This window comes from Mus caroli, unplaced genomic scaffold, assembly GCF_978045245.1.
Source record: "Mus caroli unplaced genomic scaffold, Mus_caroli_1 scaffold_6, whole genome shotgun sequence".
Lineage (NCBI taxonomy): Eukaryota > Metazoa > Chordata > Mammalia > Rodentia > Muridae > Mus > Mus caroli.
The window spans coordinates 6,864,975-6,881,965 of record NW_028227261.1 but is presented as its reverse complement, the minus strand read 5'-3'; the positions used below and the strand labels follow the sequence as shown (position 1 = coordinate 6,881,965).

Sequence of the window (16,991 nt, the reverse complement as noted above, 5' to 3'; positions counted from 1 at the left end):
TGAATTTTGCGGGATTGTTTATTTATTTGTTTAATTTAGACACAGGGTCCTCAGCGTCCCTTGATGACCTCAGACTTGCAGATTGTCAAGGATACCTTGAGTCCTGATCCTTCTGCTTCCACCTTCCAAGTGCCAGCATTAAAGGTGTGCATTGCCGTGCCCAGGTGTGGTGATCTAACCCAGGGCCTCAGGCCTCCTAGGCCAGTGCTCTACCAACTGAGCCACATGCCCAGCCAAGGTCATGTCTTAAAGAATTCCTTCCTTTGTCTATCTATTCTGGATAAAGACGGTTGTCACCAAGCACTAACGACGTGTCAGTTCTCTTCATAAGTAACGCTAGGCTTCTATTTTGTTTTGTTGCCTAGGGTCATCTCTGACTCCCGGGTTCAAAGTGATTCTCTGACCTCAGCTCCTGGTGCAGCTGGGGCTGCAGGTAGGCATCAGTGAGCCTGGCTAGAGTGAGGCTGCTCTTTCTCTTTGTGTGGCAAGTGTGTATGCGTGCGTGTGTGTGTGTGTGTCTTTTGCCTGAATGTATGTCTATGAAGCATATCTAGCCCAGAGCCCACAGAGGACAGAGAGGGCATCAGATCTCCTGAAACTGTAGTTACAGACAGCTGAGAGCTGCCATGCAGGTGCTGGGAGCTGAGTCTGGGTGCTCTGGAAGGGCAGTCCGTGCTCTTAACCTCAGAGCCATCTCTCCGGCCCCTAAAGGATGGCTTCTGGATGGACTTGCTCATCACATTTGCTTCTCTTGTGCGGCAGAGCATGAGGTCCTTTCTAGAAAAATTGATTTAAAGTTAGCGTCATTAACATTTCATTTTAGTGACTGAGCTGTTATTTGAAAGGTGAATTACATCCTTTTTTTTTTAATGGTCTTATTTAAAACATTCATCTCAGTCACTGATCTTAATTCCCTGTTGGGTTTTTTTTTTTTTTTTTAAATCGAACCTTTATCTTTCAGTTGATGAAACAGGATGGTGGCAAGTCCTTCCCTGAGTTTCGAGTCTCCAGACGAGCCTCTGGCGGACGCCGTGTACTGTGTCACAGAGTGGAATGGTTGTGCTTGGCCTCTGCGGCGTTCCTCTGCAGAGGAGCCAGGGTGACCCCAGCATTCCTGTCTTCACTCTCCGTGTTGTACAGCTCATGCTTCTCAATGTACTCTTGGACCAGGTCTGGTACCAAGTAGCGGATGCTCTGGCCCCTCCTTAGCGCCCTCCGGATCTTAGTGGACGAGATGTCATTGGTGATCCACTCGTTCACCAGGTGGATGTTGCTCTGATGTCTCCACAGCACATCGGACTCGTAGATGAATTTCTGAGCATCACTGCCAGCCCGAGTGATGCAGATGAGCCCAAAGTTGGCCACGATTTGCGTGATGTCCTCCATCTTCCACAAGTTGGGCACGCTGAAGGACTCCAGTAAATCCGCCCCACACAGCAATTTCACCCTAGGCACACCTCGAAGGGAAAAAATCAAGCATAAGGTCAGGGTTTGTTTTCTTAATAATCACCCGTATTAAAGTGACCGCGCACGTGTGCAAGGGAAGTAGATCTGGTGTCTGGTACCCCAGAGCCCTTCCTTCCTTTTATTATCATCATGGACCCAGCAAGTCTGGAATAAGAAATAAAAAGACTGGGCTGGAGAGATGGCTCAGTGATTAAGAGCACTGACTGCTGCTCTTCTAGAGGTCCTGGGTTCAATTCCCAGCAACTACATGGTGGCTCACAGCATCTGTAATGAGATCTGATGCCCTGTTCTGGTGTGTCTGAAGATAGCAACAATGTACTCATATACATAAAATAAATAAATCTTTTAAAAAAATTATAGAAAAAAATAAATAAAAGCACCGACGGGGGCTGGAGAGATGGCTCAGCGGTTAAGTGCACTGACTGCTCTTTCGAAGGTCCTGAGTTCAAATCCCAGCAACTACATGGTGGCTCACAACCACCTGTAATTAGATCTGATGTGTGTCTGGGGTGTCTGAAGACAGCTACAGTGAACTTGCATATAATAATTCTTTTTTAAAACAACAACAACAACAACAAACCCCAGTGGGGTATCTACCGTGGAATCTGAGCAATTTTTGGAGTCCTGGTAGACATCACAGACCTGTTGGTTTGGGCTCTTGGGGCTTCTGTGGGCTAGAATCTTGCTTTTGATCAGCCCACTTCCTCTTCCGCCCAGGCCTTTCCAGCGCAGGTGAGCTTTGTGGGTGAGTGCAGCTGCCAGTTGCCAGCTTCTCCTGATGGTGTCTACAAAAATGACAACCCAAAGGCACACTCCTTAGTGTCAGAGTGCTCTCTGTGTGTGTTTGTGTGCACATGTATGCAGCAGTAAGAATTAACATGGGCTGGCGAGATGGCTCAGTGGTTAAGAACGCCGACTGCTCTTCCAAAGGTCCCTAGTTCAAATCCCAGCAACCACATGGTGGCTCACAACCATCCATAACAAAATCTGATGCCCTCTTCTGGAGTGTCTGAGGACAGCTACAGTGTACTTACATATAATAATAATAATAATAATAATAATAATAATAAAGAATTAACATAACTACTTACTCCCTTGCCCAGCTGTCTTGCACACTTTTCTTGGCTTCTCATGGGAAAAGCGCTGCCCTCGCCATGGGGAAAATGAGACTTGAGGCCTTGGGTCCACCACTAGCAGAGTCCTGACACTGGAAGTGTCCCACACCCAGTGTGCCACTATCTGTCTGTCAGAGTGTTTGTCAGCCCACTGAGAGAGGAGATGATTAAGCTGCTCATAGTACAACAGAACCGCGATTTTTTTATTTGTTTGTTTGGTTGGTTTTTTGTTTTTTGTTTTTGTTTTTGAGACAGGGTTTCTCTGTGTAGCCCTGGCTATCCTGGAACTCACTCTGTAGACCAGGCTGGCCTCGAATTCAGAAATCCGCCTGCCTCTGCCTCCCAAGTGCTGGGATTAAAGGCGCGCGCGCCACCACCACCTGGCTAGAACTGGGATTTTTATCTGACAGTCAGGTCTAGAGCCTACACCCTTGACCAATAAAGACCATGGCCTGATCTCACAATGAAGAAGCACATGGCAAGGAGAGGGACCAGAAGGGCAAGTGTCTGAGGCCTTCAAGGAAAGCAGCCCTGCAGGAACGGGGCTGGTGGCAAAGGTTCACTGCCTTATCTCAGTGCCAAGCTACCAGAGCAATGTGGACCAAAACCCCAGGGGTTGGCCCTTCACACCCTCACTCCCCCCTCTTCCCCATCAACAGCCAAACTGACTGTGCTGGGGATGAGGTTGCCATGAGGCCAGGGGGAAGAGTGGGGCTGACACAAGATGATGGCCTCCGATGGGAGAATATTTTACCATCAGTAGGGAGATCGCTTTTCCTGTTAACCCTGAAAAGGGAGCCCTGGTATGTCACAGGTAGCTGCCATCTTCTGGCTCAATGCCCCGTCCTACCCTAAACACTACCCAGAGGTCCTTATGTCAACGTCCAGCGTGGCTGAGAGTCTGTGGATAAAACTCTCTGGGAGTTCAGTGAGACAGAAGCCAGATACTGCAGCATCCCCCATAGCCTGCAGCTCAAGCGCCTTTGGTGTCTGTGGACTCCAACGGCCTGCAGAGGGCAGCAGGAACAGATCAGGTCCTCTCGAGCTGTGCAAGGGCCACCCGATGCTTCTGGTCCCTAACACACTGCACTCAAAGCACCCACAACACATCCTACTCTGACCCCTGAGTGTCCTAAGAACAGACATTAGACAAAGGTTTTTCACAAAGTCCCTAGTTCACCCTGCAGACTGTAAAGAGATGGTTAGACAGTCCTCCCTTCACTCCCTGGGAGTGGTCTCCAAGGTCTGAGCACAGAGGCCTGGATAGCCGCCTATGCTCTTCTGTGAGGACCACACAAGGTCAGGCTGGATCCTCGGCAAGCTCTGCCCCACACTCCTCCTTATGAAGTATATGATAAGATAGTCATTAAAAACAAAAACAACCGGGGAGCTGGAGAGATGGCTCAGCGGTTAAGAGCTCCGACTGTACTTCCGAAGGTCCTGAGTTCAAATCCCAGCAACCACATGGTGGCTCACAACCATCAGAATGAGATCTGACGTCCTCTTCTGGTGTGTCTGAAGACAGCTATAGTGTACTTACATATAATAATAAATAATTCTTTAAAAAAAAAAAACAACAACAACAAACAAACCAAAAAAAGCAGAAGCTCACAACCGTGTGTAATGGGATCTGGCGCCCTCTTCTGGTGTGTCTGAGGCAGAACTTAAAAATAAATAAAATAAAGATAATAAATAAAGATAAAATAAATCATCTTTTTTGTTTTTGTTTTTTGTGTAGCCCTGGCTGTCCTGGAACTCACTCTGTAGACCAGGCTGGCCCTGAACTCAGAAATCACCTGCCTCTGCCTCCCGAGTGCTGGGATTAAAGGCATGCTCCCGCGCAATGTGCTGCCGTGCTCCCTGCCAGGATGACAAAACCTCTGAAACTGTAAGCAAGCCCTGGTTACAGGCTTTCTTTTCTAAGTGTTGCTTTGGTCATGGTGAACAGTGACTAAGACCCTTGTTGATAACCTCACAGTCCTGCACAGTCAGATGCAGAACTGAAACCATGGCAACAAGAACATGTGGACTGCACTGTGGTTACCTGAGCACCTTCACGGTCTCCACCCACTCCTTCTGAAGACTTTCCCACGTATCCACTTCCACCCAGTGTGAGTTCTTGGTGGCAAGTTCTGCCATGATGATTCGGTGGTGGGCTGGGATGAGCCCTTTCTTCTTGTATGCATCACCGACCGGCGAGATGATGCCTTTGATAACACTGTATTTTCCTGGGTAAAGAGTGATGTTCGATATTAGGCATAACAAATCAGACTTTATGAACAGGAAATATCAATATTATTTTATAGTCACAATGTCCCCTCCTTTTAATAGGCAATCGAAACTGTGATAAAGGGCTAGCAAGAGGGCATCATGGATAAAGGAGTGTGTCGTCAAGCCTGATGACCTGAGTTCAAGCCCCAGCACACACATGGTGAAAGAAGAATGGATGTCTCCAAACTGTCCTCTGATCTCCTCAAGAATACCATGTCTCCCAAGTAAATAAATTTTAAAAAAAATTAGAAAAGAAACTCTAATAACGTATTGTGAAGTTATCGCTTGAACTCTTTTAGGTGTATAGTTCTGTAGTGTGGAGCTCATGCAGGCTGCTATACAACCTTCACCCCTTCCATCCTCAGAACTTCATCTTCACCAACTAAAGCCCTCCACCCCTTCCTTCCACACCAGCTCTGAGTTCCCTACATGACTTACAACTCTGGTGGATGTTGCTGTTCCTTGCAAAAGCCTGAGTCAGTCCGCAGTGTTCACCTAGGGCAGCTGAAGGAATCCTGCTCGCCGCCTCTAGGTGCTTGACAACATCAAGTGAGTTTTACTGACTGAGCCTCTGCCCAGCCTTGCTCCTTCTTATATAGACCAGGCTGGTCTGAAACTCATAGAGATCACCTGCCTCAGACTTCCATGTGCTGGGAATGCACCATCACGTCCGGCCTTATTCACGTCTTCCTGTTAACATACTTTGCAACAAGCACTTCCACCTCGCTGGCCCTATTAACCTTTTCTGGCTAGGTCCCTGTGCCTGGAAGCAGGGCAAGCTCCTTGTGTCCAGGATCAGGCATTCACACGGACACGGTCTTTAGTTAGCTGGGTCGCCGCTCCTACCTGTAGCATTCATATAGTCCTTGGCCAGCTCGAACAGTCTGAGGTGCATGTTGGTGATGGGGTTAAAAGAGCCACAGGCCAGGAGAACCACCTCTGTCTTCTCGGATGAGTCCATGGGGAGAAGTTGGTGTTGTTGACCTAAATGTAATCCTCTGACACCGATGTTGTCTACAAAGGAGAAGGGACACATGTTCATTTACAGATCTCTTGAAGTCACCATGGTGACTCCCTGAAGACAGGTGGACAAATACTTGGCTTCACAGACTGAGACGAACTGCAAAACAAGCTGCACCCTCTGCTCTTCGCTTTCACCAGTATGCAGTTCCTCCCAGAGAGGAACGGGACACACCTCTCTCTTCCTAAGATTCGATTTGCCCAACAGAATATGGCAGAAAAGATAATGCGTTAGTTTTGAGCCTAGTACTTAGATGGTTTCGTTGTTCTATTAACATATAGTAACATACTAAAGAGCGAGGCAGTGGTGACTCACACCTTTAATTCCAGCACTTGGGAGGGCTTGAGGTCAGCCTGGTCTACAGAGTGAGTTCCAAGACAGCCAGGAACAGCTACACAGAGAAACCCTGACTCAAAAAACAAAACCAAAAACCAAAAAACTGCTCTCCTGAAAACTAATTCACTCTCATGACCTTCTTGCTTCCCACAAGGTACCTCTCCTCTAAGGACCCGGCACCTCAGCACAGCCATGCTGGACACCAAGCTTTCAGCACATGGACTCCAAGGATACACTCAGACAGCACTTAAACTGTAGCAGAGATGTCCCTATCCTCTGCTGCTGCCTCTACACTAGACTGCTCAGTGATGACAGTTGGTACCCCAGCTGAGAAGACAACTGGCCTCTTGATATGTGACAGGCCATCAGAGGCCAGCCAAGCACAGCCAAGATCTTCATTGCCACAGCCAGCCCAGGAGAGAGCAGACGCACCCTGATGGAACTCAGTAAACCCACGCGTGGGTCTTAATCTCAAGCTGAAACGAGTATTTACTGATGGCTGTCACTTGGGTTTTGTGATGGAATTTTAATAAAGTAATTCACAGAGCTGGGGAGATAGCCAAGTGACAGGACACTTGCCTAATACAGATGAGATGTTTAATCCTCTGCACAGCAAAACAAACAAACAAACAAACAATAACTCATATCACTCTTGAAGAAACAAGAGAAGAAGCTATGGCGGGAAGCGGGAATGGATATGAGCATGCCTGAGGCCCTCAAACCAAACAGTCTTGGAGTTCTAGCTGCCTGTGAGGCAGGGACCTGAGAGGAGCCTGGACAAGCGACTAAGCTCTCATCTCAAAAAATCTTCCCAAACCTCCCAAAACAACAGGGGCTGGGTTCAAGTAATAAAGTGCTTGTCAAACCGGGAGTGGTGGCGCACACCTTTAATCCCAACACTCGGGAGGCAGAGGCAGGCGGATTTCTGAGTTCGAGGCCAGCCTGGTCTACGGAGTGAGTTCTAGGACAGCCAGGGCTACACAGAGAAACCCTGTCTCGACCCTCCCCCCCCCAAAAGTGCTTGTCAGTCAATCACGAGGTCCTGAATTTCATCTCCAGCACCTACATAAAAAAAGCCAGGCACAGTGGGCACAGGTCCATAATCCAAGCACTGAGCAGGGCAGGCAGAGAGACTATTAATGGATCTTTGGCCAGCCAGTCTCTCTAAATCCATAATCTCCAGGTTCACTGAGAGACCCTGCCTTAGAACAAGGTGGGGAGGGGTTAGGGAAGACAGCTGACTCTAATCTCAGGCTTCACTTGCGCGCACATACAAACCCTCCCCCACTCCCCCAATCTTGCGCATGCACACACATTAAGTTGCGAACACACACCTGTAACCGCAGCCCTGGGGAAGCAGAGCTAAGCAGTCTAGCTCAATCATCAAGCTCTAAATTCTGTGTGAGGCCCCATTTCAAAAGGTAAGGTGGGCTGGGCAGTGGTATCGCACGCCTTTAATCCCAGCACTCGGGAGGCAGAGGCAGGTGGATTTCTGAGTTCTAGGACAGCCTGGTCTACAGAGTGAGTTCCAGGTCAGCCAGGAAAAAAGGCAAGGTGGACAGCTATTGGGGATGACACTAGATATTGAGCACAGGCTTCCACGTGTTCACATACACACATGTGCACCTTCACACATACAGGCCAACCAATAAAAACAAACAACAAAAGACACAGGGAAACTGCTAACTGTGGACAGATATTGAGACTGGTCATTGATGTTCGGTGTACTGTTAGCTGGGTTAGGGGTTGGGGCTAGAGATTAGTCTGAGCGCTTGCCTCACGTGCAGCCGTAGGATACCATACATTTGATCCCCAGTGGTGCTCCCCTCGACCCCAAAAGAAAAGGAGTTGTTAAACAGTAAGGCTTTCAAGGTCTCACTTCTTTCTCCTTACAAAACCAAGGTTTGCTAATGCCAGCCCTGTCCCTTCCAGCCTTACCTCTATCCACTTCCCATACAAAGTGCCTGTTGCAGAGCTGGGAGAAACAGAAGGACCATAAGTTCAAGGCCAGCCTGGCCTATAGGTGACCCTGTCTCTAAAAAAGGCAGCATCTCCACAGAACTCTAGTCTACAGAGAAACTGGGGTACCTGCCGACCTCTGAGCAAGCTCTCCAGGTCTTGTTGGAAGGTCCCTCATGCCAGTCCTGAGCACACCCAAGTCAGGTTCTAGACACTGTGTCCCAAGGGAGGGCAGAGTGGAAGGATAGGTAAGGTGTGGAGGGAGTCCAGAGACTGCCTGAGGTCTGGAAAGAGAGAGAACAAAGTGCATTGGGACCCACCCTGTGCTCTGGGGAGCTCGGGTTCCCTTCCATCCATCCCCAGAGGAGGAGGAGGCTGCTGGAAGCTGATCTCTCAGTGTACAGGGGGCAGTCTTTGTCCTTTGTCGCACTGGTGACCTGTCTCAGATATCCAGTCCTCTCAGCTAGGCTCTCAACCCTCCAAGCAACAGAGTTAAGTTACAGTGAGCTCCTACACCGTGTCCTGTCCCAACATGGAGGTGACGGATGGGTGTGGAATCTCAGACAGAACTGTCCTGAACGCCGCGGCTACCGGACCCGTGTCGCCCTGATACACTTGTGTTTGGTCCACACAGCCTGTCACCGGCACTGCTGGCTGCATCGGCTCAGGCTGTAAGTGCCGCCATGATTCACTTTTGTTTGGTCCACACAGCCTATCACCTGCACTGCTGGCTGCCGAGGTCGCACCGCCTCAGGCTGTAAGTGTCCCTCCCCAGTGCCTTATGTCAAAAAGCTCGTAGCTTCCTGGGGCAGTCTTTGAGTTTAACTGAAATTTACTTCTAAAGCACCCATCTTTTGAGCGTAAAAGACACTGTGATGCAAACATTAACTCATGACTACAACTTCGGAAGAGCGCCGTGACTCTGCAGTTCTTTCCCGTCTCCAGTCTCTCAGTCTAAAGCCACATTGGCCTACTGCCAAAAATGACGGGTTCGGCCAGACCACTTCTCACAACCGCCGCTATTTCTTTTGAACTGGTAGCTTCGTATATCTTGTTCTGATGATGCTTCAAGTGTTTTAAATAGTGTAGATTTTGAAGGTGTCTGTTCTTTTAGTACCTCATCTGAAAGTGCAGTAATTATTCTCTATGAGCCTCCTACAGTCTTCAGCCCCAAGCCCTACTAATGAAACCACTGAGGTGAATGCGGCCTGGGGGTCGGGTGGACTAGTATTTTATGATGAAGGTTTACTTACAGGTCACCAAGATAGCACAAAGAATTCAGAAAATGTGTGCAGCAGTTAGCAGTGATTCTCATTTGGTCTGCAGGCTAACTCGGTTCACACTCAGTGTGGCTTAACCTGCCTGGGGCAAGGGTGGCTTGTGGGCTCTGAGCCTAGGTCCCTCACTGACTGCTGCTGTCTGTTTCTTGAACAACTCAAATTTTTCTGATCCTTGGCTTCTGCATTATTAACATGGGGACCCCAGGCCTGGTGACTCTGGTACCAGTGCTTAGCAAGCTGAGGCAGAAAGACTGCTTAAGCCGGGCGGTGGTGGCGCACGCCTTTAATCCCAGCACTTGGGAGGCAGAAACAGGCGGATCTCTGAGTTCGAGGCCAGCCTGGTCTACAGAGTGAGTTCCAGGACAGAGAAACCCTGTCTCGAAAAACAAAACAAAGCAAAACAAAAAAAAGATATTCATACACTTATCTAATTGCAAATATTAAGTTCTGTGGTTTGGTTATTTTCTATTCTTGAGTTAATACTGCTTACTGTAATTTGTGTGTTGTTTCATATCGTTAACTGAATCATGGCAGAGGTTCTGCAGGCTGCCTTGCGACTGCTCTCGGCGGCACCTGGTACAAGGCCGGGGCTGAGGTACTGACAGCTGCCATTTTACTGGAAAGCGGCGAGCTAGCCATACACCTTTTGCTTAGTTTAAGACCGAATTTGAATCTGGTTCCTGGAAGTCCTAAAGGTGCCCCTCCCTGTGTCCGTGCAGCCAGGTGACAGTGCTCCTGTTGGGGATCAGCACCCTGACCCTCCAGTTCTACGTGCTGTTACGGTAAGTCAGCCCAGGCAGCCTTACCTGTGGGAGTCGTGCGGGTGCTCCCTGGGACTCCTGTCACACACCTAACTGCCGCCTGCCCCATTGTTTCCATTCCTGTGTCTGGTGGCAGACGTGTCCGCCCCTTCGCATACCTGGAAACCTCAGTGCGGCAAATGTTGCAGAGAATCGGGCAGATTCAGTTTAAGTTTTAACAAACATTTACTTCCATGTAAGAGGTCATTAGATGGGAGACAGTGAGGGCGTCACCAATAACTCAATTGATGGATTCCCGAGAGTCCAGTCCCAAGGGCCTAGTGTGAGCTAATGTCTGCAGGGCCGAGGGCAAGGCATGCACACTCAGTCAACTGGATTCTGAACTGATTCTAGATTCTGCAACTTCAGATTCAGGGTGGGAGCTTAGTCTGCAAGCTAGAGACAACTGTCCCTGAGGAAGCAAAGCAGACACAACCTGCTTGCCCAAAATAAAGAGTCTCTGTCTTAAAAATGTGGAGATTCTACATAAATCTGAAAACTGAGAAGCCATTGACGTGAGGATAAAAAGGAGGCCCGGGCTGGTGCTAAACGCATAGCGCAGGTCTAGCACAGGTCTGTGTGTGGTACATCGCAATTCTTTACTTCCAGTGGTCAGAATTTCTACAAAATACTTTTACCAAAACCATCAAATTAGGATTACATAACAAGCATGCTTATTATCAGGCTGCCAAGAGCCAGACAGAGCACGAGGGAGCTCCTGGTGTGCCCAGGCCTTGGAGAATTCGCTGCTGAGTAAATGTGGATTGCTTTTCAGGCCCAGGTCCTCCCGGTTCTGCAGCCAGCCCCTCCTGGCCAACCTGGTCGGTAGCATGGTCTTCACCCTGCTCACACTTGGTAAGTAGGTGTAGAGTTACCTGAAAGCTCCCAGTAGGTGCTTATTATTTGATACACTCTGTAGGGATCAAAGAGGCTAAGAGAAGGTTTTCTGCTCTATATGTGTTCACACAAGAGAAAAATCACACTGAAAAGTCAGATGGCAGGCCTGGGTTGCGGCTCCATGGTAGAGAGCTTACCTAGTATGTATGATGTCTGGGTTTGACCGTCATTAAAAAAGAAAAAAAAACCTTAAATGAAGAGAATCTTTAAAATTTCCTGGGCATTCCTTATAGTTATCCTATAATTAGAATGTGAAACCTGAGACCAACTCTAGTAAAATTAATTGTATTTTTCTCCTTCCTTCCCCTAACTCGCTTTTGGGGGTGGGGTTGGGGATTTTTGTTTTATTTTTGGAGACAGGGTTTCTCTGTGTAGCTCTGGCTGTCCTGTACCATACACCAGGCTAGATCCAGCACTCGGGAGAGGGAGGCAAGAAGACAGTGAGACTGAAGGTAGCCTGGGCTACGGGACCAGAGCCTGTTTCAAGACAGGAAAGCAAAACAGCAAAAAGGAATGTGCATGTGTGTGTGTGTGTGTGTGTGTGTGCGCGCGCGCGCGCGCGCGCGCGTGCGCGAGGTGATTGAGCCTGACGGCCGTGGGCACTTCCTTGCAGGGCTCTTTGTGCTGCTCACTCAGACGGAGCTGGCCCCGTTGGCTCTAAGGACAGCACTGGTGGTATTTGGCGTGGCGTCCTTTGGTGAAGGAGTCTGCTCTGGGCTGTTAACACTCCTGGCATCAGACTGCGTATGCTTTTTACTTTTTGTGCATTAATTTACCTATGTGTGTCATCGCATGCATGCCACAATATCCGACTGGGGGCCAGAGGACAACTTGTGGGTGCCGGGTCTCCTCTGAGGATCAAATTCAGGTTATCAGGCTCAGCAGCAGACTTCCTGGCGAGCCATCTCACTGGTCCCTGTTTTGGTATCTTAATCTGAACAATTGGTTACATTATTTTTCTTTTCTTTCCTTTTTTTTTGGGGGGGGGGGCGGGGAAGGGAGTGTGTGTTGAGACAGGGTTTCTCTGTATAGCCCTGGCTGTCCTGGAACTCATTCTTTAGACCAAGCTGTTCTTGAACTCAGAGTTCCACCTGCCTCTGCTTCCCACTCACAGGGATTAAATGGTGAGTGCCACCAACACCCAGCTACCATTACTTTTTAATATTTATTATCTACTTATGTTGAAAATAGAGATACATAGGCATGGGATTTCTAATCAGATATACCGCAGTTATTCTAGAAAAGTCAAAGCTTTCTGGGGGCCAGAGGGAGAGCTCGATGGGAAAGTGTGAGAGGACCTGAATTTGACCCTCAAAGCATGGGAAAGCTGGGTATGGGGTACACACTTGTAGTCCCACTGTTGGAGGAGGGGAAAGACAGGCATATTCTGGGGCTTAAAGTCCAGCCAAGTCTAACAGGTTGAGATCCCATCTCAAGGAGGCAAATAACATTTCTGAGAATGCCTGCTTCTCCTGCTGCTTCTACATGTAAGTGTACACTTGGACATACACGTACACACATGTACAACATTTTGTTTGTTGTTGGTAGTGACGGTGACTTTGCTGTTGTTGCTTGTGTTTTTGAGACAGGGTCTCTCTATGTAGCCTTGGCTGGCTTAGAACTCAGAGATCCACCTCTACCTCCAGAGTGTTGGGCTGAAAGGCATGAGCCACCACACTCGTCATGAGATTTTCTTATTGTGGGTGAATCCCATGTTAATAGAAAAAATATGTATATGTACATATTTTTAAAAGAATTCTTTATTTATTTTAGTATATGGGTACACTGTCACTGTCTTCAGACACCCCAGAAGGCAGCATCAGATCCCATTACAGATGGTTGTGAGCCACCATGCGGTTTCTGGGAATTGAACTCAGGACCTCTGGAAGAGCAGTCAGTGGAGCCATCTCTCCAACCCGAATTTTAACTTTTTTTTTTTTTAAAAGATTTATTTATTTATTATATGTAAGTACACTGTAGCTGTCTTCAGACACTCCAGAAGAGGGAGTCAGATCTCGTTACGGATGGTTGTGAGCCACCATGTGGTTGCTGGGATTTGAACTCTGGACCTTCGGAAGAGCAGTCGGGTGCTCTTACCCACTGAGCCATCTCACCAGCCCTAAAAGAATTCTTTATTTATTTTAGTATATGGGTACACTGTCACTGTCTTCAGACACCCCAGAAGGCAGCATCAGATCCCATTACAGATGGTTGTGAGCCACCATGCGGTTTCTGGGAATTGAACTCAGGACCTCTGGAAGAGCAGTCAGTGGAGCCATCTCTCCAACCCGAATTTTAACTTTTAAAAAATTTAAAAAGTGTATCACATTTGTGTATGTGTGTGATGTGTATATGGAAACATATGCCGTGGCAAGCATGTGGCGGACAAGTCTGTGGAGTAGACAAGGCTATGCTCTCCTTCTACCAGGCAGTATTGAACTCAGGTCATCAGGTTTGGGGGCAAGCACCTTTGCTCACTAGGCCATCTCACTGGCCCTAAAAAGATTTTAATAATATTAAAGACAGTATGTCACAAGACATATATAGCACATGTGCCTATGACTGTAGGGCTTGAGAAGCAGAGGCAGCAGGATTGCAAAGTCTGGGGCAGCCTGGGCTACACAGAGACACTATGTCACAACCCAAACAAAGCTAAACGTAGTGTACCCCTTTCATCCCAGCACTTGGTAGGCAGAGGCAGGAGGATCTCTATGAGTTTTGAGTCCAGCCTGGTCTTAGTGAGTTCTTAGTGCGTTCCAGGACAGCCAGGGCAGCACAGCGAGCGAGACCCTTGTTGAAACAACACAACCAAACCAAACCTAAACCAAACCCCACTGGCTAAAGGACAGAGAGATTTCTGATGGTGTTTTGCTTCTCATACAGGAGAAAACCACCCCTGAACTTTACTATGTATCTGTGGTGCTGTCAGTGGGCAGCCTGGTATCCACGGGTGAGTCAAAACACCTCCCAAGCCCCTATCCAGACCCCCTTGCAGACACTGTGTGACCTCAGAGGCCCCAGCTCCTCTTACTGCAGAACTCACAGAGACAGAGTGTTAAAGAGAGGAAAGGGAGGCTTTGGATGGGATGTAAAGAAACTTCCTGGGACGCAGCTCAGTGGGGAAGAGTGCCGGCCAGCACAGCTGAGGTCCTGGGCTCAGCCACCAGCACCGGCCTATGCCCAGGTGGTGACACACAGGCTGGCAGTCCCAGACACTCCAGAGGAGGTAGAGGCAGAGATGGAGACAGGTGGTTTTCTGTGAGTCGGAGGCTAGCCTGGTCTACCTAATGAGTTCTAGGAACTATGTAACAGAGAGACCCTGTCTCAAAGTTAGATCTTCCACAGCAGCTGTTGTTAGCTGCATCGGATCTGCACAGGACTGAGCCTCTTAACATCCCGTCATCATGGGCAGAGGAGGGGCTCATAAGGCCTCATCCCTTCCCTCCCCAGGGTGCACACTATTGGCAGTTAATGGTAGCTGGAGAGAGAGTCAGATTTCTCTTTAGTTCTAGGCACTGGTAAGGCGCTCTTGCTCACACACCTCCTCGCCCCCACTTATGCAGGCAACATTAATTAAAGCCTCTGGGCCACAAAGAAAACAAATAAACAAAAAAGTCATGGAAGTTGGGTGGGATGTGTTGGGAAAGAAAGGTTTTGATGTGGGAGAGGGGTTAAGGCAGTACTGTGGGGAACATGATCAACAAACATTTATATATGCTGTCCTCTTGTGTATGAACTTTTGAAGGAATACGTTTTTAAAAGCATCCTTCTCACCTGAGTCCTGCTCCACCTTATTAGACACTGTGCTCTGTCCTGCAGTGCTTTTTTCTGGCATGGGGCTCATCTGGCTGTCCAAAGTGACCTGCCCAAGGCCAGATGCTAAGCCAACAGTCTGAAGCTAGCCCAGAGGTCCTGCTGGTTTCCTGCCTCATTTACACGCCTGGGCTGACTGAGTCCGCCCCAGCATTACCACTGTGTACCGTCAAGCATCTCACAAGATGATCTCCTAGCTGCCATTTCTACATAAAATGTCTGCTGCACATCATAACCACGCAGGAAGCATGCCAAGACCAGCCATCATAGAAGCTGCTTAATGAGCACTGAAGAAGCGGGAAACGATTGGTCAACTGATACCACAGGATCGCCATTAAAAACACATTCATACGAAGGAGGAGTGAGTGTCTACACAATACTCTCAAGATTGTTACAATGACTTCCTATAAACCTCAGTTCCTATAAAACAGGGACATTAGAATCTGAGCCGACGACACCGGCAGAAGTGGACGTTGTCAAAAGAAATCGCTCATCTCAGCAAAGTGAAGCTTCACAGGAAAACAGTGTTGCAGACCTTAGATCTCACCAACATCAATCTATACATTCTTTCCATTGTGGGGACTTTTGGATAAAGAGAATCTCTTTATGGGTTACAACAGTCTTTCATATCACTACAGCCAATTATTTTGTAGGACATATAGCCTCTCTCTGCTGCTGTGACAAAACACTCTGACCAAAAGCAACTTGGGGAGGAAAGGTCCTTTTGCCTTGTACTTCCAGGTCAGTCCATCACTGAAAGAATTGGGGCACGGGCTCTAGGAGGAACCGGAAGCAGACACTACTGAGGAATGAATGCTGCTGCCTCCTGGCTTAAACTCTGTAGACCAGGCTGGCCCTGAACTCACAGATATCATTCCGTCTCTGCCTCTTTAGTGCCAATGCCCAGCACCTAGGAAGTTGGCTTTCTTATACAGCCCAGGATTACCAGCCAGGGAATGGTGTTACCAGGTGGGCTGGGCCCTCCTCTCCCAATTTACATAACAGTCTCCCACAGACATACCCACAGACCAATCCAATCTGGACAATTCTTCAATCAAGGTTTTCCATTCAGATGACTCTAGGCTATGACAGCAGTTAAAGGTAACTATGAACTTCTAACAACTCCCCCCTCCCCTTCAACTTCACAAAGGCATCACTGTAAGCTATAACCTTTCAATTTCTTGTCTCCAAAGTCCCTGTTAACATTATAAAACAAAAGCATAGACCAACTTTCAAAATTCTCAGTCTTTCAAAATTTCAAAACTTTTAAAGTTCCGAGTCTCTTTAAAAGTCCAAGTCTTTTAATCATGAGCTCCCGTAAAATACAAAATAAGGTTCATACTTTCTAATCCTAAAAGGGAAAAACCAGAGAATAGGAATAATCACAATTAAGCAAACCCAGAATCCAACAGTGTAGCTCAATATCCGACATTTGGAACTCTGGATCTGGGTCCCAAAGGGCTGGCATAGCCCCATCTCCACTCAGCTCCCCGGTAACAGTTTACAGTCCACTCAGCAGCAATTTGATTGGTTCTCAAAGGCTGTGTGGGCTTGCTCTTTCCCAGATTTGGAAACGACTAAAAGGGAAAGTCCTTCTCAGCGCTGGCTTTCCCCCATTGCCTCTCACCCACATCCCTCTAAGTTCATGGGCGTCTGCTCTCAAGAAATCTCTAGAGAGGAAGAATCCAGGCCACCCCAAGTTGGGGAACTGACCTGCACCAAGGTCACAGGAAATTTACCAACTTTTTGGTTCCAAGAACTAAAGGGCAAGAGTTGACTATGAAGAGCTGGCCCCAGGGACCATTACAAAAGTCTCTAAAGGCCCAGCCATTGTTCATTGTCCCTTGCTTGGCAAAGTACGGGTCGCCGGGCTAACGCTCGCACAGGCTCGTCTCCTAGGTCCTCAGTAGGTTGCTTACCAGGCCTTGAAGGCCAAACGGCCCTAGTCCTCCAGGAGACAACCTCGGCCCGGACGCCAGCGCAGGGAACACCGCCGCCTTGCTCTCATTGGCCCAACACAGCCGGAAGTGCG

At 48.3% G+C, this 16,991-nt stretch overlaps 2 protein-coding genes across 3 annotated transcripts; one reads left to right on the top strand and one right to left on the bottom strand.

Moving 5' to 3' along the window:
• Window positions 1-16,963, bottom strand: Nmnat1 (nicotinamide nucleotide adenylyltransferase 1). 2 transcript variants are annotated; one of them, XR_015047278.1, is made up of 6 exons: window positions 16,879-16,963; window positions 5,700-5,867; window positions 4,627-4,810; window positions 2,110-2,252; window positions 949-1,457; window positions 1-777 (listed from the first exon to the last, which is right to left on the bottom strand). XR_015047278.1 is itself a non-coding variant. In XM_021160009.3 (5 exons), the coding sequence occupies exons 2-5, from the start codon at window positions 5,812-5,814 to the stop codon at window positions 1,042-1,044; spliced, it is 858 nt and encodes a 285-aa protein (XP_021015668.1). In that variant the 5' UTR covers window positions 5,815-5,867; window positions 16,879-16,963; the 3' UTR covers window positions 1-1,041. The 2 variants fall into 2 exon arrangements, 1 of the variants encoding a protein (XP_021015668.1); XM_021160009.3 differs by having other exon boundaries at window positions 1-1,457.
• LOC115030877 (uncharacterized) lies at window positions 8,780-15,190 on the top strand. The gene is made up of 6 exons (XM_029476403.2): window positions 8,780-8,923; window positions 10,169-10,231; window positions 11,025-11,104; window positions 11,760-11,890; window positions 14,030-14,096; window positions 14,966-15,190. The coding sequence occupies exons 1-6, from the start codon at window positions 8,853-8,855 to the stop codon at window positions 15,040-15,042; spliced, it is 489 nt and encodes a 162-aa protein (XP_029332263.1). The 5' UTR covers window positions 8,780-8,852; the 3' UTR covers window positions 15,043-15,190.
• Window positions 16,964-16,991: the final 28 nt, after the last annotated feature.

Bases quoted from the DNA above. Each gene is read 5' to 3' on its own strand.
- Nmnat1 (XM_021160009.3), bottom strand. From the start codon at position 5,814: ATGGACTCATCCGAGAAGACAGAGGTGGTTCTCCTGGCCTGTGGCTCT. The intron at 4,811-5,699 runs GTAGGAGCGGCG...CTCTTTACCCAG, and splicing joins GGACTATATGAATGCTACAG to GAAAATACAGTGTTATCAAA. The intron at 1,458-2,109 runs GTCTGTGATGTC...TTTCCCTTCGAG, and splicing joins CCAAGAGCCCAAACCAACAG to GTGTGCCTAGGGTGAAATTG.
- LOC115030877 (XM_029476403.2), top strand. From the start codon at position 8,853: ATGATTCACTTTTGTTTGGTCCACACAGCCTATCACCTGCACTGCTGG. The intron at 11,105-11,759 runs GTAAGTAGGTGT...ACTTCCTTGCAG, and splicing joins CTTCACCCTGCTCACACTTG to GGCTCTTTGTGCTGCTCACT. The intron at 14,097-14,965 runs GTGAGTCAAAAC...TCTGTCCTGCAG, and splicing joins GGGCAGCCTGGTATCCACGG to TGCTTTTTTCTGGCATGGGG.